The sequence below is a fragment of the Molossus molossus genome, unplaced genomic scaffold (assembly GCF_014108415.1).
Source record: "Molossus molossus isolate mMolMol1 unplaced genomic scaffold, mMolMol1.p scaffold_m16_p_12, whole genome shotgun sequence".
In the NCBI taxonomy this organism is placed as follows: domain Eukaryota; kingdom Metazoa; phylum Chordata; class Mammalia; order Chiroptera; family Molossidae; genus Molossus; species Molossus molossus.
Window position 1 is genome coordinate 68,751,419 of NW_023425347.1, and position 26,031 is coordinate 68,777,449.

The window sequence follows — 26,031 nt, forward strand, 5'->3', positions numbered from 1 at the left end:
GGGCAAGACCCTGGAATTCTCTGGTTGGGCTGGATGATCTCTCGGGCCCCCAGTGCACCATGCTGTGAGTCACCATCCCTGAGCCCAGCTGCGTGACACTGTGCTCTGACTCATAGTCTGTCTCAGACTGTTCACAGCCACGCGGGCTCTCTGTGCCCCTCATCCTGGGGGAGGATCACATTTATTTCTTCTCCGTGCTCCCACAGTGCCTAGACTGCACCGAGGTGCATTCCCGTTTTCTTTCTCTCTTTCTTACTCTCTTTCTCTCTCTCTCTCTCTCTCTCTCTCTCTCTCTCTCTTCCTCCCTCCCTTCCTTCCTTCCTTCCTTCCTTCCTTCCTTCCTTCCTTCCTTCCTTCCTTCCTTCCTTCCTTCCCCTCTCCCTCTCCCCTCTCCTTCCCTCTTTCTTTCATCCACCTAGGAAAACAACACTTTATTCAAGGGCCCTGGGGAAAGGATGAAGCTGAATGTATAACTGATTAAGGCCTGACCCTGCCTTTGAGGGGCTCACCTCTAGAGAAAAGTACTCAGTTCCTTCTTAGAAGATTTCTTGATTGGTTCAAGTTCTTAAAATTTTAAAGCTTTATAAAACTCAAAAGAATTCTTAGAATCTTATTTGCAAGTTAATCTGGGGTTGTGTCTTCCAGGTCCTCTGTCAGCCTGAATGAAATTACCTCCATCCTTTACCATCATTTTCTTGCATGTTGCATTGTCACAGCCCCAGGCCAATGATGGGGGCTGGTCTTCGGGGACTTTAGCAATATGTGGGACCCCCCCTCATGATACAGATGAGGAAGTCGAGGTCCAGGGAGCAGAGGGGGCTGGGCAGATGCAAGACTAGAGGCTGAGCCCTGAGGCCCCGAGCCTGGTGTTCTCAGCATTAGTTAGTGAAGAATTCTTTGACGTGAGGGGTGGGACCCTGAAACTTGGTCTATAGGATGCAGGGGAGTTCTCGGCACCCTGATTTCACCTGTTCATGGAAGCCCCTTGCCCTGAGGTTTGGAGAGCCCTCTTTAGAAAACAGTGGGAGAGCTCATTCCTCCAAGTTCACAGCCTTGAGGACTCAAGGCTGCAGCCACCCTTACATTAAGAAAAACAAGATTAACTCCTCTCCACCCTACACCACGTCCTCCTCAAACTGTGAATAACACTTAACTCTCAGTTGGTCAGAAACTCTTTAAAAATGAATTCCCAGGAGGAGACAAGGCTCTGATTGGGATTTGACTATTCCCCTTTTCTTGTATTATTTTCCACCCAAGCATCAAATAGCATAAGTGAAAGAGCAGTTCTGGTTTTAAAGGGAAATTACATGTTTTGACTCAAGATTAATTTTTGTTTTCTCTCATCTCTATGGATAATTATAATATGCCAGTTTCCACCGCTGTGCTGGCGGGGGCCTGTCAGCATCCACGGTGCCAGGCCACCCCCCAGAAAGGACCCAGGAAGGGCCAGCAGCGTGGGCCTAAGAGCCCAGGCTCAGGGACACGGCGTGGATGACTTAACTGGACCGCAGTGCCAGTCACAGGGCTAAAGCTCCACGTTTATCATTCAGACAGTGAAAATTAGACAGGAAAACTGACCAGGCCAGGTGAGCCTCTGTGAGGAGACAGACTGTGAGTGGTGGGTGGGCTGGCCTCCGCGTGGGAGGTGGGCTCAGGCCCAGCGACAGGCTGAAAGGCTGGCTCCATGGCGGGGTTTTGATGTATGCATGTGTGTGTGGGGGTCATCAGCCACTCAACACACAACGGCTGCCATGTGCTGGGCCCTGCACTGGATGCAGGGACACAGAGAAGCCCTGCCCACGAGGAGCTCACACTTACAGAGGGGAAAGGCATGCACACAGGCAAAGACAACAAACAATATGGAAGAGTGTCAGAGTGCTCAGTTAAGTGTCAGAGTACATCCTCTCTCAGAAGTGGAGTCGCCTGCCATGACCCGCTGCTACCTTCATGGTAATGTTTCAATTCTTCTATTGCTCACTCAAAGCCCTGGCCACATTTAAAACTTCTTGTCTAGCCTCGAGCACACCCTTGCCCCTTGTGAGCACCCTCTCCACCCCGACTTCTTGCCACCTCTGCACGCCAGCCCTTCAGTGTGAACAAGCCCGCTAGCTCATGCCTCCCTCCATGTCTTTGTTCACCCTTTGCCCTCTTCCTGGAATGTTCTCCATGACACTGGATAGTGAACTCCTACCTATCCTTCAAAGCCCAGTCCAAGTCTCACAGCTCTGTTTTTGTTCCCCACCTGAGACAGAACCGCTTCCTCTCTGCTGGGTTCCTCACTGTTGTGCACACACCCGTGGCCCGGTGTGTCCTGCCGTGTGTTGTCGTGGCATTTGCGCGTCTGGCTTCTCCACTGGACAGGGTGCTCCTGGAGGAGCTGTCAGTCACTCCTGTGTTCTCCGTGCGCAGTCCAGGCGCTTGTGTGGAGCGCGTCCTACATAAGCGCTGAACATATGAGTCATAAAGCGATAGCGCTGAAGGAGCCCCTCCGAATCATCTACCCTAACCCCTTCGTGTTACAGGAAAGAAGTGAGGGCCAAGTGGAAATGACCCCCCACACCATCTGGTGCCAAGAGTATCCCACAAAGACTTCAGGGAGGAAGAGGGGTTTGAACTTGGTTTTTGTTTTTGTTTTTTTCCTCACCCAAGGACATTTTTCGATATTTTTTTTCAGATAGAGTGGGAGGGAGAGAGAGAGAGAGAAACATCGACGTGAAAGGGACACATCGAGTGGCTGCCACCCACACAACCCAACCAGGGCCAGGGACAAACTGCAACTGAGGTACATGCCCTTAGCAGGAACCAAACCCGGGTCTCTCCAGACCGCAGGCGGACGCTCTAACCGCTGAGCCAAACCGGCCAGGGCTGAACTTGGTTGTAAAGGATGTGGAGAATTCAAATGGAGGGCATAGGAAGGGGAGAGAGGGTGTTCTGTGTTGGGTGATAGGGTGAGGAAGGGGGGAAGCAGGACCAAGAAAGAAGCTTTCTAAGGCAGTAGCAGGCCAGGGTGTTTGGAGCAACAGGGATGGTACAGATAACACTGAAAGTTCACTCCTGTTCATCAAACCCTGCTCAAGCACCTGCTCCATGCCAGGCCTGTGCTTGGCTCAGGGTTAGAGAGAAAAATCAAAGGCATCAAGCTCACAGGCTCATGAGAGAAGCAGACGGGCAAAGAACCACCTAGAAAATGGTGTGCTGAGGGGTGAGGTACAAAGGCCGCAGAAGCCTCGAGAGAGGCTTACTGTCTGGGAAGTCGGTTTTGCAGCGGAGGTGAGTCCGGGGAGGTGGCCAAGGGCATTGCAGGAAGGGACGCAGCCTCTGCAGGGCTGGAAGGACAGGTGGTGGCCGTCCAGGGCCTTTCTCCCTCTCGGCCCCATAGTTTGCTGCAGAGGCTCTTTGCCTCTGTAATGACCCCGCCGGTCATTCTGAATGCTCACCCCCTCCCTGGCCACTGCACACCTTCTCCAAGGCCGCCATCTACCTAGGCTACTCCACCTGTGACCACACTTCCACCAACATAAAAACACACCCTCCTATCCCATACCCCCTTGGGTGTGTAGAACCACACCCCTCAGTGACATCTGCACAGTCTTGTAACCCACAAAGCTCTGCCCCCAGCTCCCATAGACCAGAGCCTTTGAGGCAGAAAGGACATGGGCTCTTCTCATTATTTTAAAAATGAAGAACAAGAGGCTCAGAGACAGGAAAGGGCCTTTTCAAGATCACCTTGCCTGTGAGCAACATTCCAAGCACGTGCTCTGGCTGTCGAGGGCACTCAGGTCGGGCCGTGTCTCACCCATCTGGACAGTCTGCCACATTTAGCGAGATGCGTCAGTGAGTGTAGACTTCCTGACGGCGGGGCTTCCTGGTGGGGGCGGCGTGTTGAAACAAAGTGTCCCTACCGTGTGCTGCCCCTCTTGTCTTCACCTTACTCCTGAGTCATCAACAATGAAGGAAAATCGTCATCCCAAGGTCAAAGCATCGGGGTGGGGGGCTACAAGAAATCACCTCTTCGATCCTAATTCAGATAGCCCAAGAGCTTCCCACATTCATGGCACTGACCACTCTCTGCCGTGCATTGTAGTTCTTCACTGTTCTGTGTGGTTATTTTGTGCAACTGTCTCCTCTACTAAACTCATGGCCTGAGAACAGCATCAATGTCTGGTTCATTTTTGTCACCTCTGGGACCATATTTAGCACCTAGCACCCTGCCTCTGTAAGCTACAGTTAACAAGGAATGACACTAGGTACATTTACTCATATCATTTTATATGAAGTCACGAATATTTTATCCCCATTTTACAAATGAAGTTCAGAGAAGTTAAATCACTGGCCTGAGGTCACACCTCTTGCATGTAGCAGACCTGGGAATTCAGTTGAGTTCTTCCTGGCTCTAAAGCCCACTCTTACCACTGCGAATAAATCTTAGCCCAAAACATGAAAGAATGGCACATCAACTTATCAGTTTCAACATAAGGCCCTGTATGAAGGAAAGTGCAAAAATGGATGAGACTTGGTCCCTGCCCACAAGGAGCTCATAGTCCCGTGTGTGAGCAAACAAGACAGTGGACAGTTACTGAAGAGCAGTGTTAAGGGAATTGCATGGAGTGCTGGCTGCTGAGACAGTGAACCAGACACATCTCTGACTTCTGAGAGCCCCAAGCTTGTGGGGGAGACAAACCAATTATGAGGTGCCATAATCAGGCTGCACTAAGGAATATAAGGAGGACCCTAGAGCCCAGATGGTTGTGAAGGGAATGAGGTCCTAGGCTCTCTCAAGCCATAGCTCTTCTATGTGCCCATTGCCATCTCATCATGAATGGATAGAAAGAGGTAGAATCAAGGTGGAAACATAGAGGAGTTGAGCTGTAGGACTGATTGGTTTCCAGAATGATACAATGTATCATCCATCCATCCATCCATCCATCCATCCATCCACCAGTCATTGAACCACCATGCTTGCTTGAACCAGGCCCTGGGGTGGGTTCCCAGGACGAGACATGGCCACTATTCCTAGGAGGTCACAGTCCAGTGGGGGAGATAGACATGCACAAATGGTTTCAGGACAGCATGCATATGTGCTGTCTTTCTCCTCTCTTTCTGCTATCTCCCACCTTGCAGGAAAGAAAAACCCCCTCCCTACAAGTACCCACTCCTGCGGGGCCCGGCCAGCAACCACCCCGTCGGCAAAGGGGACAAGAAGAGCTCAGTGAACCACAAAGATCCTTCAGACTTTTTTTAAGGACACGAAGTCCAGGGAGGTCTTGTGGAGGCAGGAGCATGCACTTGCTGCTGGGGCGTGGAATGGATCACCCTTCTGGCTTCCAAGATAAGGGCTGTGCGCTAAGAAATACGCTAGTGAAAGGAAAGGGGGGAAAATGAGAAGAAATTCTATCGATTTTCCCTTTTACCAATGGAAAATCAATTGTAAGGCTTCGGCTTATAGCTCAGGAACAAAACAGGAGGTGCAAACCAGGCGAGCACAGATGCCCCTTCTACCGCCTCCTCCAGGAAGGGGAGAAGCTGCGCGTCCTTCTGAGAGGCTGCACACACCTCGCAGGCCAGTGCTTCCCTCCCCTTCCCTGCTCAAGGCGCGGTTACTGCCCATGGTTACCTTTTACAATAGCTCTGCTTGTTCACAGTGTTAGAAAAGCTGTGTCTGTATCTACTGACCCCAAACACCAACTACACATACACCCCAAAGACACATGTACTGCTGGGAACAACGGGACAGGATTTTTGAAATCCCAGTGGTCTTAGACATTCGGTCACTTCTTCTATGAGTTGCATGCTTCCTGACTCCCCCAGGCCCCAGCATGCAATGTCAGAACACTGCTCTGAGAGCTAGTTCCCAATGACCTGGGTGGTTTAACGGAAAATTTAGCTCCAATGGCAAAAAGTGTTGGTCACTCGTTCTCCAGATCCTGGTGTCACTGATCCAACCAGGCCACTGAAGAGGTGGGCATTGATAGCCTGACACAGGGGGAGGCTGATGGACGGGTAAGGGAGACACAAAAGACAAAAAGACGCACTCCGAGGCAGGTAGGGATGATAAAATAAAACAACAGCGTAGCAATTCCCAAGGTGGGGCAAGCTTAACATTGTGCATTTTTCTAAAGAGTCAAGTGCCTTTGTATGATGAATGGGTCCAGGAGAGTCTGCTCCCTCCCTGTCTGTGAAGCAGCGGGCTGAGTCACCAGACAGCCTGCTAATTAAAATGACCTCCCGGAAATGGGGATTAGGAGATAGGGAGGGGAGGGGAGGCTCAAGGGAGATAGGGCCTTTAACACAAAGCTCCAGTTAAGCACTTTTTTGCTCTAGGTGGAAGATTTTCTAAGTTTGTTGCAAAAAATCAAGAGCAAAGCTTATTCCCCTTTTGCTTATTGGTTTTCAGAAATTTTAACAAAGAACCATATGTCAGCTGGCTGCAAATGTTGTGTTGTGTATACAGCTTCTCCCCTGGGTTCTCGTTGCCCAGAGGAACACAAATAAAGTGGTTTGTGGTTTATGCAGCTCTTCTGTTCCTCTGAGTGTTCTTGGCACCTTTCCCTGTAGGTCTCCCTCTCCTTCGAGAGCCAACCAGACAGCCTCGCTTTGTTGTCAAGGACTCTGTAGCCAAGATAAGACTTGACCCTCAGCAGTCCCCAAGTCAGAGTCCTGGGGATTTTGCTGACTGCAACCAGTACCACATGAGCCAACAGCGTGGCGGGCATTTCGGAATGGATAGCTTCTCCCGAGACAGCATAAATAGAGGCAGATTGCATACAATAAGAGAGATGATAGTCCACATCTATTCCCCTGGGCAGACTGCTTTTATATGCTGTGACTAGACTTGGGCCCCACTTTTTATAAAACTGCTTTGATTAATTAGATCACGGGGCTCACAAACAGCGGATATGCTAATCGTGTATAAGCAAAAGCTTGGAGCCAGGCATCTCTGGGTTTTGATTCTGTATCCTGCCCCTGGTTCTCTCTCTCAATGTCTGTGTGATCTTGGGCAAGTTAGTTAACCTTTCTGAATCTTAGTCTTCTCCCCATAGGATGGTGTTAGTAATGTCTACCTCATTGTGGCAGTTCTGTAGCTTTGACGAGTTCAGGTGTGGGAAATGCCAGAAAGGGTGCCCAGTGTGATAGCAACGCTGTTGGTGACGTGACCAGGACGGCAAATGGTCTGCAGATCACTTCCTATTAGAAACGGAGCAGGAGACTGGGGTTGTTTGTCCCTGAGATAAAAAAAAATAAGAGGGAGTGGAGCTAGGAAAGCAAGATCACCATCTGTAAAAGTTAAAAGGATATCTTGGACATTCTTTTTGCCCAAAAGAAGCAAACCTTTTCTGTGTTGTCAAAAGTAAAAGGCAAATCCAGGGAGGAGTTCTCAGTAAGACACATTTCAGCTAAAAAAAATGAGGAAAATCTTCTAGTGAATAGAATTGCCGATCACTGGATGGGCTCCCGTGGAAACAGCAAGTTCCCCCTCACCGGAGGTATGCAAGCAGAGTCTGAATAAACATCTGTCAGGGAGGAAATGTGAGGAACTCTTCTCTAGGGGGATGCTGGGTGCTCTGTGGCATCACCTTCTGGTCTATAACTCTGCAATGACATGAGGCAGGAGCTTACATGACTGATGTCAGAGAATGGAATGTACAGTAGGAACAGGATCTTTTAATGCTAAACAGGTGCCAGTAAATGTCTCTAAGTTACAGCATATGGATGCCACTAACATTTAGCATTCCTTTAGAGCAGAGATTTTCAACTGCTGTGCTGCAAGAATTTTTAAAACATGCAATACCTGACTATTTAGTCTGGGGCACTGACCTCTTTCCCCTTAGATTGCAAATAAAAGGATGGTAACCAATACAATAGCTGTCCAGTGTGAATGAATAAAAACTATACTAATTTTTTTGTCAAATCGGCAAAATCATATATATATTTGGTGTGCTTCAGACTTTTGTAATTAGTTTAGGTGTGCCATGAGATGAAAAAGGTGAAAATCGCTGCTTTAGAGGAGAGAATGCATGACTATAAAGCTAACTGTAGGATATTTTTGCAATAGTACCGTCTGCTTCTCCACATTGGAAGAGCAGAGAGAAAAAGTCTGACCAAGACAGGAAGAGTTTCCAGTGGACCTCCCTGTGACCTTGGCCTGCTCAGCAACCCTCTAGTTTTTTTGGACCAGATTATACCAATGGTCTCAAGTTAGAAGGGGAAAATTTCAGCACTGAGATGGAGGACAGCACCAATCCAGAAGGTGAACCAGCCAGATGCTGCTCGCCCACCCAGACCCAGCAGGGGGCACTCTAGCCTCTCATCTTGCCTGCCCACTTCCTCCTCAGGATAGAGACACAGGCGGGTAGAACTATAGAACCTGCTACCAACCTGTGTTCTGGGGAGAGAGAGAGGGAAAGAGAGAGAAAGAGAGGGGGGAGAGAGAGAGAGAGAGCACTCTACAAAAAGGAAGGGTGGAGAGGGGAGGGACATGCTGGGCCTCTACCTTGCCCTCACACAACACTTCATAAACAATGCCAGTTTTTTCTGCATCAGTCCAGAGGCTCAGAAACAGAACTAAGGTCTATTTAGCCTCAAAAACTGTGATAGACAAGCAGGAGAGCTCCACCCCCCCCCCCCCATTCTTGTACTGAGTCTCTTTTCTTGGTGATGTTATTAGCTTAGTGGCAGCAGCAGGGGGCCTTAGGCTAGTGTCTCCTCTTGCCTTTAAATAGGAGAGAGACACACAATGAGCTGCATCGTTTCGCTGTAATTCAGTGACATGCCTGAGACTTGCCTAAGAGGACCCCAACTCATGTTCCTAAGTTGTAAGAGCAGTGCCAACCATAGAAGTCTGGAGTGATTAACATTTGTTGAGCATCAAGTCATACATCTACAAAATATTTATTGAACATTTACTGTGTGCCAGGCATTGTGTTAGAGGCCTTTGCATCCATTGCCTTATTTGATGTTCCCAGTAGTTTGTTGAGGTGAGTATCATTTTGTCCATTTCCCAGGTGAGAAAATTGAGACTCCTAAAGGCAAAATGCTTTGCATTCACATGGCTCATGTGAACCTGGATTCCAAGCCAGCTCCCTTTCCACTACTCTACACTGGGCCTTCTCCATTTGTCTCTAGGACAAAGGTGAAAGCAGATAACGAGCGAACAGTGGCATCACTTAGAGGTGGTGGGGGTTGGGCGGAGAGGAAGGGAGCATCTCACTCTCCAGGCTGGGTGTCTGTGTAAGGACTTCAGGACTTTTTCGCACCTGCTGCCAAAACCCTGCCTTCTTCCCATCTCTCATTCCAACACACCTGTCAGTCCCTGCTGGGCACTCCATCAGGGTAGGGTTTGGGCAAGAGGCCCATTCATCACTTAACATGCAGAAGCTTCTAGATCCTCCAGAGCCCCTGGGACTCAGCAAGGTAGTCACTGCAGGGCCCATCCTGGAGCTCTGGATTGCTGATCCCAGGCAGATAGTTTAGATTCCTACCACCACCACCCCCCCACCCCCCCACCCCCGATCTAGAGTGTGTGAGCTGAGCCTACTGTGTCCCTCAATGGTTCAGAATTCTTCCCCTGAGTCCTGCTTCCTGAGCACTTCAAGGGCACCGAGATTAGCCCTGGCCAGTTTGGCTCAGCGGTTAGAGCGTCGGCCTGTGGTTCAGAGGGCCCCGAGATTAGAGGTTCTTTTCCTCATGAATCAGCTCAGTCAATAAGGCACAGAGCAGACAGAATAGGGGAGACATCATGATGTAATTAAAATAGCCTGGATTTAAAAAGTCAGTTGAACTAAAATGTGAACCCCAGATATTCTATTAACTGGTATATGGCTCTGGGCAAAGACTTGAACCTCTTTAAGCCTCAGGATTCTCATCTGTAAAACGAGAATGAAATATCTGCCTACCACAGTTACTGTGAGGATCGAATGTACACACATTGCCTGTAGTTAGTACTGTGCTGTGCACGTAAATGTTGGTAACAGCAACAGCCACGAAAAGGCACAAGGAAGCTTTTGGGGGTGATGAATATATTACCTTGATTGTGGGGATGGCTTCACAGGTGTTTGCATATGTCCAAACTTATCCAATTGTATACATTAAATATGTGCAGTTTTTATATATTTCTATTTCATTTAAAGCTGTTTTCAAGAGTATAACATCTATAAAATACCTGGCGTAGAGTAGAACTCTCTCCCCAGAACAACCCGCCTTTCCCATCCTCATTTGCTTACTAGGGTTGGAAATCCCTTTTCTTGAAGTTACAGCTTTTCTTACTCCCAGATGAAGGGCAGACAGAGTACAAACCCTTCCGGAGGACAGATGGGAGAGAAGAGTCCAGAAAAGTGGCAGCCACCCAGAGGCCAGGAACCTGGTCTTACCCTCCCCGGGGCTTCAGCGCGTATCAGTCTGTGCTCACTGAGTGTGGAAGGAACAAATGTTGAGGGTGGTCCAAAGGCCTGAACCCTCGAAGGAGAGGAAAGAGGCTTTGTAAGTTGGGACTCCGAACAGATGGGTAGACAGTGTGCGACACAGTGTTCACCAGGCCTGAACTGAGGCAGAATTGGCAAGACTAAAAAGACAGGGGAGGCAGAAGTTCCTCAGGATAGCACGTCTTATTAAAATAAAAACAAACAAATCTTCCCAGGATTGGTCAGAGGCTCTTCCTACGTTATTTCTGATTGGCACACAGTGTCTCAGGGACAGTCTCTATGAAGTTATACTGACGAATAGTCTGCCAGCTACAAGTCAGGACTGCCCTGAGGCACTGTCACCTGCATTAGCTCTGCTGCTCACCAACACGTGTGCATGCCCGATGGGCTCACTCCCCACTGGGCGGATGAAGGAACTGAGGTCAGCCTAAGTCCCTTGCCCGCGGGGCACGCCTGGGAAGTCCCCAGGACAGGACCTGGGCACAAGGCTGCCTCAGCCACAACAGTGATGATGTGTTCAACCCCAAACCTCAGCACGAAGCCTGGCCAGCTCCGAAAGTTTTCCCTATGACTCATTACAGCACTTAATGCTCCAATTTGACTCAACCTTCGAAGACCTGAGATTTATTTTTGGCTGACCACATATTAATCGTAAGTCCAAACCTGCTTCTGCCCATGGCGTCAGCTGTCTCGGTTCATGTCTCCTTTTGCCCAGGCTGGAAACCTTGACTTGTTTGAACCCCTCTTCCTCTCCGCGCACAGCCCGCCCGCCACCGTGCCCACTGCGTCTGCCTCTGATGTTCTGCCCTCGCACAGGACAACCGAGTGGCTTTGGAGTCAGGCACACCTGAGTTTTCATTTCAGCTCCACCACTTGCTATTTTTGCTTGTGAATCATTTAAAGCAGACTCTACTTTCCCCATCTTTAAAATAGGGAAACAAACAATACTGATTAGCAGGATTGTCGTGCATTTCCCTTCCTGTCCCGTTCCCATGTTCTCCCTCCTATTTGCCTCCACATCACCTCCTGCCTGGTTTGCTGGGTTCGCCCCCCGGTGACCTCCACGCCCCAGTGCTGTCCTGCCGACCCAGTCTCTCCCTCTCAGAGAGCTTCCTGGATCCCTAGAGAGCCAGCCCTGCACCTCTAGCACCTCCTTCAAGTCAGTTGTCCAGGCCAGGAGCCCGGATAGCATCCTGCTTTTATGCCTCTCTTCTGATCAGTTGCCACACCCTGCGGGTCCTGCCTGCCTGGTGTCGCTCATGTCCATCACCATCTCTACTCGTCTTCCCTAAAGAGAATCCCTCTCATCTCCCAGGCCTCAGCTCAGATACGCCAGCTCCGCGCCAGCCTCCCAGTCTCTGCAGTGTCCCTGACTGCTCCTTCTGCATGTATCCCCCGGCAGTTGGCTTATTCACCTACTTCTCAGTGATTGCGTTCAGATAGTCAGCTCCCCACCGTCACTGAATTTCCTGAGAGGAGAGGGGGGTATACTCATCTCTGCAGCTCTCGTAGCACCCAGCACAGCCCAGACAGGTCAGGGGCACTCGGTCAACACAGCAGAAGAAAAGAAAGAATGAATGAGTCTCAAAGCCAGAATCCCATCCTGAGTTCATTCTAAGAACTGGACCTTGATTACGGACGAATCTCCCGAAGCGTTGGTGACTCGGCTGGTAGACTAACCTCACTGCCACTGCCCAGCCGCCCCGCCCAACGCCGTTCCTGCTGGGCTCCGGCCCTGCACCGGCTGCTTGATCTCACAGGACCTCGTTTCATCCTCACAGCAGCCCCGTGGAGCAGGGATTATTCTCCACATTTCCCTAGGAAGGAAACAAGCTTAGAGAGGTGAAGTAACTGTCCGACGTCACAGGTCCCAAGGAGAGCCTGGCTGTCCCCTGCATTTCCTGTCCGCTGTCTGTGGACAGTCCTGAGACTGGCAGCACCGTCGACCTTTAGCACTGGTTATAAGGAGCCTCTGCCTCGGGGAGCTCACTGGTTCACTTCTGTTCCCCTGAGCCTGGCTCTAGGGAGTCTCCCTTGCCGATGTCCCTGCGCGTCCTCCAGGCCTGAGTTGGCCAAGTGATTGTCTTGACAGGCAGAAGGCAAGAGAGATGTTTCGCCAGGAAATCAGGTGGGATCGTGCCGAGGAGGCCCGTATTACAGGGCGGGTGCTGGTCACCGGCTAGAGGGAGTTTTCCCACCAAACACCCAAAGGCTTCCTTCCCCTCCACCCATGTTACTTCCTCCCCTTCCCACTCCCTCGGGATTCGAACTGTAAAGCCACAAGACTGAAATTCGTGGCCACTAGGAAACTGGGTTCTGGCTGTGTGACCCTAAGTATGTCTCACTCGTCTTGAGTTACCCAGAGCTTCAGCTGCATCAGTTTCTTGCTCTTTGACATGGTGACACAGTCCCCAGGCAACCTACTCCCAGGAGCATTGTGAGGATATGATGAATGGGAAAGTACAGGTTTTTTCAAGTAGCTCCCAGTATTTTCTCCCCTTTTTCTGAGACCTCACAGAGGTCCCCGCCTGGTCCATTCTTCGCCTGGGACCTGGACTGTCCGTCAGTGGGCTCTGCGGGCACCCTGAGGCGGCTGCCGACGGGGATGAAGGTGAGGACGGCTGCTCTGGGCAGGACGTTTCTGTGAGGCCGGCACCCTCCTCTTTCTGCCTCTAGAAGCTTATAAACCAGGGCAACCCCCGACTTAAACTTCTGGGCAAAGTGGAGCAAACCTAGCTTTCAGGCCCATGTACAAAGCCTTCAAACTTTAAAGCTAAGAGAGTCCATGGGAGAGAGAAAGAAAGGAGCCGGGCGAGGAGAGGCTGGTAGGCAGTGGACTCCGAAGGCTTTGAGTGTGTGTGTGTGTGTGTGTGTGTGTGTGCACGCGTGCGCGCGTACCAGCCTAGTGGCATTATGTGTGAGGCCTTCTTGAGTAACTTCTTCATACGTGGGTGTGGAAAGGCATGAGTGAGCGTAGCTGTGACTGCTTTGTGTGAGCATCTCTGAGTCATAGATGACAGGTCACTGTCGATGCTAAGTGCATTTTCACTCCAACGCCTCCCAGGCAGAGGTCCTAGGTTAAGTTTCTGTTTGAAATTCTGTCTATTCTCTTGACATCTCATCCATATTAATGGGTCACCTCTCTGCCCAGCCTCCCTGGACTGTGCCCAGCAGGATGTCAGGGCGACGTCTCCTCCTGCCCCCTCCCAGTGAAGGCTGAGGCTAAGTCCCCCCAGGAGCGTCCCTCGGGGTGGAAAGCGCACCCTGACTCTGTTAGCAGGTAATCTCATGTTTACATCTCCTTCCGGCATCTCAGCCTTTGTGCTCCTGTTTTTCCCTCTCTCTCCTTCTTCAGGCCCGTCTGGACTAGAGGTTAAAAAAACAACTGGGGTGGGGTGTCATGAAGGGGGGCTGCTCTCCTTAACACCCCAACACCTCTCCACACTGCTTCTGGAGAGGTAAAGACCGTGGTTCCAGAGTGTTCATCTCTGTCCAGTTTTAGAAGCAATACTGAGGCCCGCTCAGAACTAGGCTGAGTGCTGGGTGGGGGTCCGAGGGGAGGGTGCGTGACTGAGCAAACACGTCATCGCTTGGTCCACAGAGCGCCTTCGAGGGCGGGGCGCTGTGGCCGTGTTGAGATGCAAATACAAAGGATGGCACTTTCAAACATTCGACCCTGTTCATCATGCATGCCTTGGTTTGTTCTCTAGTCCGTCCATTCATCTACCCATTCGTCCATTCTCTTTCTGTCGTTTATTCGTTCATTCCCCCCAGGCAGGCCATGTGGCTTGCTGGGAAGAGTGATCACCCAGAGCCTGGATGTAAGCCTCATTCAGCTGCTGTCATCTTCCCTCTTTGACCCCAATTTCCTCACTTGCAGGATGGAATGAAGAATGATTATTTTCCTGACTCACAGGATTGCTTTCAGGAACTCCAGGGGAAATGCAGTAGGGAGAAGGAGCGAGCATTCTCTGCACATACCCGTTCTACACCACACCACTGGAGGGGGACGGGGGCAAGCACAGGACCTCCAACAATCCATTAGAAATAGCTCAAACTGGAAGCAAAAATGTCTGGCATTCAATCCCAGTCTACTAGCATTTATAGGACTTTAGAAAAGTCCCTCTCCCTCTCTAAGCCTGCTTGTGTGTCTACAAAACAGGCCTGACGAAGTAGGGATCCTAAGGGTTCCTACGGTTGTGCCACGTTGGGATTCTAGGACCCCTCTCCGCCCAGTTGCCTGCCCTGAAGGATGGTCTCACATCCACCTTGACAAGCATGCCACGCTGCTAGACCCTAATCCTGTGGGCAAGATGTTTAGTTAGTAAATTTTCACTCTCAGCTCAGCAACACCAGTGGTGGTGCTGGCTGCCCAAGGATCCTCTCTGTCCTCAGACCCGATGCGGAACCAGAGGCCACCGGAGAGATGAGACCAGCGGGCACGCCGAGCCTCGCGTACAGGAGGCACAGCACTGTGGACCTCGTTGACATCACTGTGTAGTAGACACCACGGAGCACTCTTGAGCTGCAGGACAGAGTAAATAAAGCAATGTTTTCTCTTCAGTGTTGCTTAACGTAACAAATAGACTGCTGCATTGTTTACTGTATTTCACTGCACAGACTGCTGTGGCTGCCCGAGGCCCTGAGAGGAGGCACCCCCGGATTCCAAGGGTGTGCATTCTTTCCTTTTTATCCTCAGCCAAAAACATTTTCCATTTTTTGTTCAGACAGAGTGGGAGGGAGAGAGAGGAAGAGAGAGAGAGAGAGAGAGAAACATCGACGTGAAAGGGACACATCAAGTGGCTGCCTTCCGCACAACCCAACCAGGGCCGGGGACAAACTGTAACCGAGGTACGTGCTCTTCGTGGGAACCGAACCCGGGTCTCTCTGGACCGCAGGCCGATGCTCTAACCGCTGAGCCAAACTGGCCAGGGCGGGTGTGCATTCTTAAAGGCTTGCCATTGGAGAATGAGGCCCTGTCTGGATGCTGTAACAGATCCGTGTAGATGCCAGGCACAGGAGCACCTGCCATCACAGAATGGGATTCATTAACTAACTCCTGGATTCACAGGAGGTTTGGGATGAGTAACTGACAGGACATGAATAAAGTCCCTAGTAAATGAAGTGTCCCTTCAAGGGTAGTTGTTACTATTAGTCACATCCACATCGCTCTTAGGCTCAGTGTTTCTAAGGTAGTCAGTCAAGCCGATACACTGGCATGTACACGGGCAAGCTGTGGTCCCTCGTTGGAAATGAAATGAGGTAGGCAAAACGGTCTTCCTTCAACAACAGCAGATGGTCATTTTTTCTTTAACAGTGTTCTTCTCCCCTCTCATTATAATATCAGTAGTCTTCATTCATTCATTCATTCATTTGCTCATTCATTCATTCATTCATTCATAACACCGGCCATGGATCTTAGCTCTGGTTCTTCTGAAAGTGGAGACTAGGACAAGGGACTGAGAGCAAGCAGCTTATTTGCCAGGTGGTACCTAGAAGCAGAAGTAAGGGAGAGTCAAAAGTGAGACAGAACAGAGAGGAAATCCAGCAAAGGGTGTGTTAATGAGCTAATTACCTCTGAGAGGAAAGGGATCTCAATCCCTCTAGGGACTTTCTTAGAAATAATGTAAAAACACTCCTCAGAGTTGCCTCCCTCTGGAACTGGGGGACACTTGAGGTTCCCTTTTGGGGCTTAAATTCCCCTTCACTTCCTGGTTGCTCCTCTGCAAGGCTGATCCCCGAGGCAGTCAGGATCCACCTGATAAGGGATGCCGCCCCGCTGCATGGAACTATTCACTACAGCTGTGCTAACATCAGGCGAGCTGGGGAGATGTGTGCAGGCAGCCCGTCTCTGCTACACGGGGGCACAGGATGGACAGTCGGGAGAGGCGTCCGGGCTTTGCCTCTGCTGTCCGTGGCTGGCAGATTTGGTAGGAACGGTGTCTGTCAACTCTGCACCCAAGAATCTAGAACAGTGCATGCACAGAGCTGCACACCAGCGATCATTCGCAGAGTGAAAGGATGGATGGACAGATGGATGGATGGACAGCTGGGCATGTGGACGGACAGATGGGCTTTTCCCTTTGAAACAGTGGTTTCTACCATCAAATACAGGGGTAAATGGAGGATGGGGGAGGTTGGATGCAGATAGATTCTGATGTACAGGGTGATCACTATGGGCAGGGCAGGTAAGTCATGGAATCCTCCAAAGAAACGAGCCTAGATCTATATCAAGTGAGCTGGGCCAAGTGGGTCATGGATGCCGGGCCTGTGGACAGAGTCTCACGCTGATGCTCCAGCCTGGAATGAGCACCAGTGGGAGCCAGAGGTGCAGCTGAACTGAAGCCATGAAGAAGGAGGGAGAGGAGCTGAGGCGTGTACTCTGAGCACCCCCCACTTAGACCCTCTTTAGGTCTTCGCAGCGCTGTGCCCTTACTCACTGTCCACTTTGACACTGCATAAAAGCCGACTTTCCTTTCAATAGTCAGTGCCTTGGACCAGGAAAAAGGAAAACAAAAACAAAGTGTTTGAGGTTTATATAGTTTTAGGCAGCTTTATTTTACATTATAATTGAAATCTTAAAGTTAAGGCCAGTTTCTATAAGTAACATTTCCTTTTTCCTCATTATGAGCATAGTACTATTTGGGAAATTTTGAAAATATAGAAAAAAGCATAAAGACAATAATTCACATTAAGAAATAAATAACTTTTAATGTATTTTTTTTTTTATCCTCACCCGAGGACATCTTTTATTTTTTGTTCAGATAGAGTGGGAGGAAGAAAGAGAGAGAGAGAGAGAGAGAGAGAGAGAGAGAGAGAGAGAGAAACATCGACGTGAAAGGGACACATCGAGTGGTTACCACCCGCACGACCAGCCAGGGCCGGGGACAAACTGCAACTGAGGTACGTGCCCTTAGCGAGAACTGAACCCGGGTCTCTCTGGACCGCAGGCCGACGGTCTAACCACTGAGCCAAACCGGCCAGGGCTAATGTATTTTTGATACTTTTTTTTTTTTTTATTCTCACTCGAGGACATTTTTGCATTTATCCTCAGATACAGCGGGAGGGGGGGGGGGAGAGAGAGAGAGAGAGAAACATCGATGTGAAAGAGACACATCAAGTGGCTGCCACCCACATGACCTCAACTGGGGCCAGGGACAAACTGCAACCGAGGTACATGCCCTTAACGGGAACTGAACCCGGGACTCTCTGGTCCTCAGGCCAACGTTCTAACTGCTGAGCCAAACTGGCCAGGGCTTGATACATTTTTTTTAAGAAAATTGAGATAATTTATATTTACAGTTTTAGATATTTTCCCCCGCTGAGCTCCCCAGCTGGGTTGTATAATATATAATTTTCATGTGTAATTTTCCATGTCATTTAATATTCTTTGAAAACATTCATTTTAATGATTATATAATATTCTACCATACAGAGAAAACCTAATTGATTCTCCCATTTCCCTCTTGTTGGACATTTTATCATTTCCCATTGTTCGCGATTATAAATTTTGCTGATACGAACAGAACCCTTTGTATGTAATATGTCCTTTAAACTTTCCTACAAACCTATGAGGTGAGTACTATACAGATTCTCTTTTTACAGATGAGAAAACTGAGGATCAGAGAGGAGATAAATGATTTGTCAAAGGTACTGTCTTAGATTAAGTCCCCAAGAAACAGGCCCTGAGATGAGGACCCGAGTGCAGGGCTTGACTCAAGAAAATAGTAGGCAAGTGAGAACATGAGCCAACGAAATGTGGGTTAACCGGATGTGTACTCCCGTGGATAACCAGAGCTCACCCGGGGGAAATTCGGGAGCCAGAGGACTCACGTCTCAGAATCAGGAGGGATGTGGGAGCTGGGATTTTCCGCAGCTCCAGTAAGTCTTGGTTGAGGGTGCCCCCAAGGATCCTTACTTCCCAGTCGCTTGTGGACTGCCGTGGGGGAGGGGCCCAGCCGGCTCTGGCAGTCAGAGGTTAGGCAGATTCCCTGCATGGATGAGGGAGAGGGGATAAGGGTGGGCAATGACCAGGGCCTCTAAGGTCAGTCACATAGCTAGTAACTGTCAGAACTGGGATTTGAACCCAGATGTGCCTGACTCCAGGGTCCTTGCCTTTAACGACCTGCTTTGCAGAGAAACAAATCTTCCTGTGACCTTGGCCAAGTCACTTCCTCTCCCTGAGCTCCAGGATCAGTGGGGATTATGCTGTCCGCCATACCTGACTCAAAGCACCGTCACGAGAGGACGGCGTGAACGGGGCAGCGCTCTGGTCATCAGCATCACTGAGCATCCCCGTCGGGAGGGTAGGAGCCCCTCAGGCAGACATGCAGAGCCTTCCTGACGACAACTAATGAAAGAAACGGCTAGAAGATGGGCCCGCCCCCTGAGTTTGTCAGCTGTGTAGTTTTCTAGATTGATTACATAGTAAGTAGTGTGTATACATACAGCTCCGGGGAATACAGTGTAAGTCCTCGAGGAACTCTGGAGCGTTCCCTTTTTCTGGCAAGAGGGAAACACATCCACAGTTGCTCATCTCCGCGTGCTGACAGTCTCCAGGTCCGGAGGCTCCCAGGAGGGGGCTTAATTGCTCCATAAGCTTCAAACTCAAGGGCTCCTCAATGCTAAGCTCCTGACAAGCCGCATTAAAGTAAAAGTGACAAAGATGCCCGTTGACGTATTTATTAAACACGCAGATCCTGAAGGAGCTGATGTGGGCTGCTCAGGCGCGTGGAGCTCCAGATGGGATGTCAGCAGCCCTCCCACCGACTGAAGTTCATACCTAAGGGCAAGGGCGAGACGAATGGGAGACGTGAGCCCTGGCCTGGGTGACGTCAAGCCATGGGCTTCAAGACATGACTTCAAAACCCTGAAGATGTTTTGCAGCTTTACCAACCTCTGGAAAAGCAAATGGGAATCAGGAGCACGGGACCGTTCTGTGGCAGAAACCTACACCAAGACTTCTATACCCAGCCCAACGCTGGTCCAGGCCTGCATAAGCATTTATCTAGATTATTCTTTTGTATAGGGAACGTGAGTTAAACAGAAAATTGGGTTAGTAAAATGAGCATGTCTACTCCTAGGCACTAGGCTGTAATTCAAGTAGCTTTCGCTAGGTGACTGATGGTGCCCGTGTCTCCAGCATCTACTATTAATGCCAGAAGATTCACACATGGAATTAATCATCCCGACAACCCTGAAGGAAGGTCCCGTTTGGTAGATGAGGAGTTGGAGACGCAGAGAGCGGCATGGCCAGGGCCAGCCACATTACTAGTAAGTGGTGGAGAGAGGATTCACTCACTCAGACTGGCTTCAAAGCCCAAGCACTTTGGCACCAAGACACCACCTCCAACTGTCTAAATGTTCCCCAGCCTCAAAATACAGCTTTAAAACTTAGAAATTGTGCCAACAATTCTAGATCCTTGTTTCTAGCCTGAAACCATCTCCGAAATTCAGATTCACACAGTCAGTTGATTGCCAGGCATCTCGAACTTAAACAGAATTTTTGATTTCCACATTTTTAAAAAGCCCAGCCCCAAACATCCTCCTCTTATCAGTGCAAAAGGTACTACCATCTGGCTTCTCAGGCCAAACATTTTGTAGCTGATCCCGAGGCCTCTTTTTTGACCCTCCATTTCGAATACATTAATAGACCTACAAAATACACCCCACATCCACCCACCGCCCTCTGTCTCCGTTAGAACCACCTTCCACGGAGCCCCACGTCTCCGCCTGTGTGAAGAAAAGCCTTCCTAAGGATCCTGCTTTGAGCTCCGCTCCCCTCAGCCCTTCTCCACACAAACCAAAGTGTTTGTGTTTTTTTCCCCCCCCAAAACCCTAAATTATGTCATCTGCTATGGGTGAAATATTTGTGTTCCCCCAAAATTCATATGTTGAAACCTAATGGCCAATGGGATGGTATTAGGAGGTGCAGCCTTTGGGGCTCGTGTGGAAGGAGCCCCCATTAATGGGATTAGTGCTCTTATAAAAGAGCTCCCTAGTCTCCCTCCACCATGTGAGGACACAGCTATGAACTAGACAGTGCTCACCAGACACTGAGCGTGTTCACATCCTGACCTTTGACTCCCAGCCTCTGGAACTATGAGAAATGAATCTGGTTCTAAGTCCCCCAGCTTATGGAGTTTTGTTATAGCAGCGTGAATGGACTGAGACCTCATTCCCCTGCCGAGACCCCCCTCATTTTTCTCACCACACTTAAACCAAAATAAGTTTCTTATGGGCCCATGGAAATTTGCACACTTAGCTTGGTGTCCACAACCCTACACAATGTTTAGGGTGGCCCTACACCCCTTTCAGACCTCTGCTCTCACCACACCCCTCTTCCCCCTTTTCTCCAGCTACAGAGGCCTTCTTCCTGTCTCTCAAACATGCCACCATCATTGGGATTTAGGGCTATAAGACTAGCAGTTCCCTCCCCTGGTTGCTGCTTACATGTATCCTCTTCAGAAAGCCTTTTCCTGAACACCCGACACCCGCTGACCGACCGTGGCGCCCTGGTCTACTCCAGCATGTGTGTCTACCGGGGCGTTCAGGCTCCTGGACATGTCCTGCTCTTCTGGCCGGTTTATGGTGATGTCGCCGCTATAGTGGACCAGTGTGACGTTTCCGGACACGGGTCAAACAACCAAGGCCCCTCTCGATGATACTTCTTTGAGGCCTTTTTAATACTTTGCCAAGGCAATTCTAGCATCTTTCCTCGTTTACTGTAGGCCGTCGTGGGGTGTGTGTGTGTGTGTGTGTGTGTGTGTGTGTGTTCAAGATTAAAAGAGCCATAAAGCAGCACGGTAGGACGGGCTTCAGGTGTCTCTGCAGGAAGCTAAGTCCTCAGTCACAGGTGAGTACCCCCATTTGATGATATCTCTCTTATCCAGTCTTATATTCAATGACACCCCAACCCCACTGCACGAGCCCTTGGGGTGCTTCCCCAAGTGTGTACTCTCTGTGTGTGGTGGTGCATAGTCACCCGGTGAACATTCCTTTTGTCCCCTAAAGCTGGTCCTTTGAAGAGAATCAATAAATCAGACTCATCAGTAAAAGAAAAAGGAGAGAAGATAAAATTATCAATATCAGGAAAGAAAAGGGGAATATGAGTACAGATCCTAGAAATAATAAAGGATAATAAGGAAACATTATGACCTACTTTATGCCAATACATTTAACAAATTAAATAAAATCCCTAAATGTTATGGATACACAAACTACAAAGCTTATTCAAAGGAAAAAAAAATAAAGGACCATACAAATAGTTCTATATTTATCAAAGAAATTGAAATAAATAAAATAGTTAAAAGTCTTGCCACAAAAACATTCCAGGCCAGGATGGTCTCACTGGTGAATTCTATCAAACACTGAATGAGGGAAGAATATGAAATCCCTACCAAGTCTTCCAGAAAGTAGAGTGGAGGCAACACTTCGTTTTATGTGGTTAATATTACCCTGATGAAACACACACACACACACACACACACACTGAAGAAAACTACAGACCAATATCTCTTATGAATACAGATATAAATCAGTGTAATTCACTATTTTAGTAGAATAAAAGAAAGTTAAAACCAAAACATAAAAACCTCTTAGCAAACTTGATGACGGGCATCTGTTGTGTACTTTTCCACCAAGCAGGCCTGGAACCAGCGACAGACCTCCCGTGGGAACGGGCAAAGCTGAACCACTGTGAGCTCCATCGGAGGGTGATCCACTGTGTCCGCTGCTGTAACCCTGGAAGAGCTTTTACCTGAACTAGGTGTTCAATAAATATCTTTCAAGGGAATGAGTGAATGGATGGACGAATGAATGTTTTCGGATGTCTTGCCTTGACAAACACTGTCTGTGTCTCACTTGCCAGAATGTGGCACGTAGGAGAAACCTGAGGGGATTGCAGACATAGCGAGTTCGGTCTGCTGGTGCATGGGTCTCTGAGGTCGCCCCCGGGGACTATACTCATGTAAATCTTGCTAGGCCTCATGCCCATATCCCGGACGCTAACGAAACCTTTTTGTGTGTTTCTGCTAATACTTGTGTAAACTTGATCACTTGGTTGCAAAACAATGAGCCTCTTGTTCTGTCCCGTGTGGCTCAGTTGGTTGGTCCCACACACCGAGAGGTCACCAGTTCAATTCCTGGTCAGGGCATACGCCCAGGTTGCTGGCTCGGTTCCCAGCAGGGGGCATGAAGAAAGATATTTCTCTTTCTCTCTTTCTTTCCCTTCCTCTCTCTCTAAAATTAATAACAACATATTTAAAAAATAAAATAATAAACCTTCTTTAGAGCAAGGATCATCATATCCACTTAACAGGTGAGGACTGTGGTGGACATGGATTGTTTTCTTTCTATCCATTTCACTTGTCTTCAGCTGTGTAGCAGTCAAGCTGATGGATGAGATTTACCCCCACTTTCAACTCAAGAGGTGGGCCTCAACTAGTCTAGAGCAGGGGTTGGCAAACTTTTCTTCAAGACGAATCAGTGAATAAATACTTTGGGCTTTGCTGGTCATGAGATCTCTGTTCCAGTTACACTTGACTCTGCTAACGCAGCGTGAAAGCAGCTACAGACAATCCATACATCAGTGGACGTGGCCATGTTCCAAATCAGCTTGATTTACAGAAATGTGTAGTAGCATGGATTTGGTCTGTGGCCCACCGTCTGCTGACCCTAGTCCAGAGCAGTTTTTCTCACCCAGGTTCCTCGTTCGAGCTACCCATCACAAAATATAATTAGGATAATATGCTCCCAATTCTCACAAGCTGGGCACAGACCTAGAGCAGTGGCTCTTTAAGTGTGGCCCTCTGCCCTGCAGCCTCAGTGCCATCTGGGCACCGGGCAGAAATGGAGTCTCAGGGCCCACTCCTGGGCCAGAAACTGGGAGCGGGGCTCCGCAGTCTGCAGGGTAAGAGCCTCCAGGCAATTCTGATGGACGCTCAGTGTGAGAGCCAGGCTACAGTAATCAAGAAACATTCTTCCCATTACCATGGTATAAATTCAGGGACGTAGCTCATCAGGAAAAGAAATTTTCCTAATCACAGGGCTTGGTTTAGGAGTCATCCAATATGGAGAAAATTTTCAAAATATTTAACAACCGGCATAGCAAGGGCACCAACCAGTCAGAATCTGTGCCATGGCTGGGTTCTGAAGGCCCCCTCTTAGGTCAGACACGGCCTTTCATTGCTGAATCTTGGATTTGTCTTCAAGGCTCTGGGAGGCCTGGGTAGAGGAGAGCCAAGTAAGAGGGAAGCAGCATGGGGGAGGGGGAGGGCAGAAGTAGCTATTTACCAACTGGATGAAAGTCTTTCACCATTTTAACAACTGGTACAGCTGTCCCAGCGCACACCAGCTGCAAAGCTGCCCTGGTTTAACGAGCACAAGCCTTGGCATTTCCCTTCAGTGACTGTGGAAACCACAGCCAGCCCCCTGCATGTGATATGCATCCATGAGGATATCAACCTCCAGATGAAGCCAACATGGGGGGGTGCACAGCCGAAAGAACCAGAGGGAGTGGAGAAACCCCCTAAAATCCATCCTACTCCTGAATGTTCCATTTGCCTGACCCAGTTTGAGTTGAATTTTCTAGCGTTTGCCTCTGAAGGCATTGTATTTGCTGAAACCACTGAAAAGAGGCCCAGAGAGGCCCATCACGGGGAAGACATGTTTCTGAGGGCCGGACGAAACTGTTCTCCTTCCTGAAGATCTGGGCAAAGTAGCCCCTCCCTCGCTGATTGGAGGGTCGGGAGGGAACAGCTCAGGCACCCTGGCCCAGCTGCCTGTTGGGTGGCTACAATGCTTGTTTATTAGTGAAATGCATCTGATCAGAGAGGCTCGCCAGACAAGTTCATTACATATCAATTTAATTAGCTGATTTACATTTAATTTACATTTCAATTAATGTCTTTAGCAACAAAACGCCGCCTTAATAGGGTAATTGCCTGTTAGGCAATATGTAAAAGAATAAATAGTCACATTCTGAGGAAGAATTCCTATTTTCAACTTTTATTACCATAAATAACTGAAATAATTATTGCTCTTAAGGGCCACGTCCCCGTTTCCTTCTGGGCCTAATTATAAAGACTTAGTACCTCATTAAGCAAAATGGTTTTGGAGCCACAGAAAAACATTGCTGGAATCGTGACTCATTAGTTTCGACAAAGGGGGAAAACTGTGATAGTAGTCACACTTGGGGGGCTGGGGGTGACAGTAATCCAGGCAAGCCTTGTCCTCTCGATGGCAGAAGGTGTCTCTGCTCTGCACGCCCTCTGGGAGGCTGTCTGGGGGTTGTTCAAATAGCCTCTTTCAGGTATTTCTGGAGATGAGGCAGACTTTAAAGAACTCTGGATTGTAAGTTCCTTCTTAAGTTAAAATCAGCTCCCTCCTTGAATCAGCTGTGGTAGGTGCCTGCTAGAGAAGATGTTTTGGCAGGGGTGTAATTGTGAGCTAACCATTATTGTGTAATAAGAGACACTGACCACCCAGCATAAGCAGGGATAGTCATGAGTTGGAAAGAAGGGCAAATGATCTGAGAAATGGGGAGAATAAGACTGCATTTTGAGAGTTCAAGAGAAGGCTAAGGGACAGAGGTTTGGGTCTGAAGAGTCAGACACCAGTCACAGTGCCAAATATGGCTAGCTTGTTCCTTACCAGGTGGCTGGGTGTTTAAGCTGAAAAAGCAAGCTCTCTGAATAGAAAACGTTAGGGTCAGAGTATGGTGTTCCTTTAGGCTATGTGTATCCTTCCTCAGAGAACTGTGGCAATCACTACTGGCAACTCCCCAGCTGGCCTCTGCATCTTCATCCTCTGTTGGGGTGTCATCAACAGTGCCACCATGTGGGAGCAGGATGAAACAGCAGGAGTGGAACACCCGGGATTTACTGCTGTCTCTATTTGTCTGTGAAAGCCTCATAGACCCTCATCTGGATTTGGTTCTTGTTTTATTTATTTATTTTTTAAATCCTCACCAGAGGATATTTTTCCATTTATCATCAGGTAGAGTGATGAAGGGGAGAGAGAAACATCCATGTGAGAGAGACACACACATCCATTGGTTGCCTCCTGCACCACCCCTACCAGGGCTGGGGACCGAACCGCAACCAAGGTATGTGCCCTTGACCAGAATCAAACCCATGACTCGCCCTGGCCAGTTTGGCTCAGCGGTTGAGTGTCGGCCTATAGACCAGAGAGTCCCGGGTTCGGTTCCTGCTAGGGGCACATACCGCAAAATAAATAAATAAATAAATAAAAATAAATAAATAAAGCTAGACAACTCTTAGATCTTATAAAACAAAAAAACGAACAAAAAAACCCCATGACTCTTCAGTCCTGGGGCTGATGCTCTCTGTGCTGAGCCAAACCAGCCAGGGCTGGGCTTGATTCTTAGACAACCAGAGTCATGAAGAGAGGACTAAGGAAGGATGTACTTCCAGAAAATAACTCATCTAAAGAGTAAGGGAAGAAAGAAGTTGATTGTTTAGCTAGAAAAAAGTGACAATATTTGCACCCTAATATTTTGGATGTGTTTATTCCAGTTAGATGACCACTGGTCTTAGCTGGCCCCTCTCTCCCACTCAGAACCAGTTTGCTCTGTCCATCCTTCAGCAATTAA

The 26,031-nt window shown here is 49.0% G+C and overlaps 1 protein-coding gene across 2 annotated transcripts in view; it reads left to right on the forward strand.

Annotated features, from left to right (window-relative positions):
* AGBL4 (ATP/GTP binding protein like 4) overlaps nucleotides 1-5,242 on the forward strand; it is a 1,033,620-nt gene extending 1,028,378 nt beyond the window's left edge. For both annotated transcript variants that reach the window (XM_036257022.1, XM_036257023.1), the window contains exon 12: nucleotides 5,122-5,242. In XM_036257022.1, the coding sequence (XP_036112915.1) occupies nucleotides 5,122-5,242 (121 nt within the window). The remainder of the gene's footprint in view (nucleotides 1-5,121) is intronic.
* The last annotated feature ends 20,789 nt before the right edge of the window (nucleotides 5,243-26,031 follow it).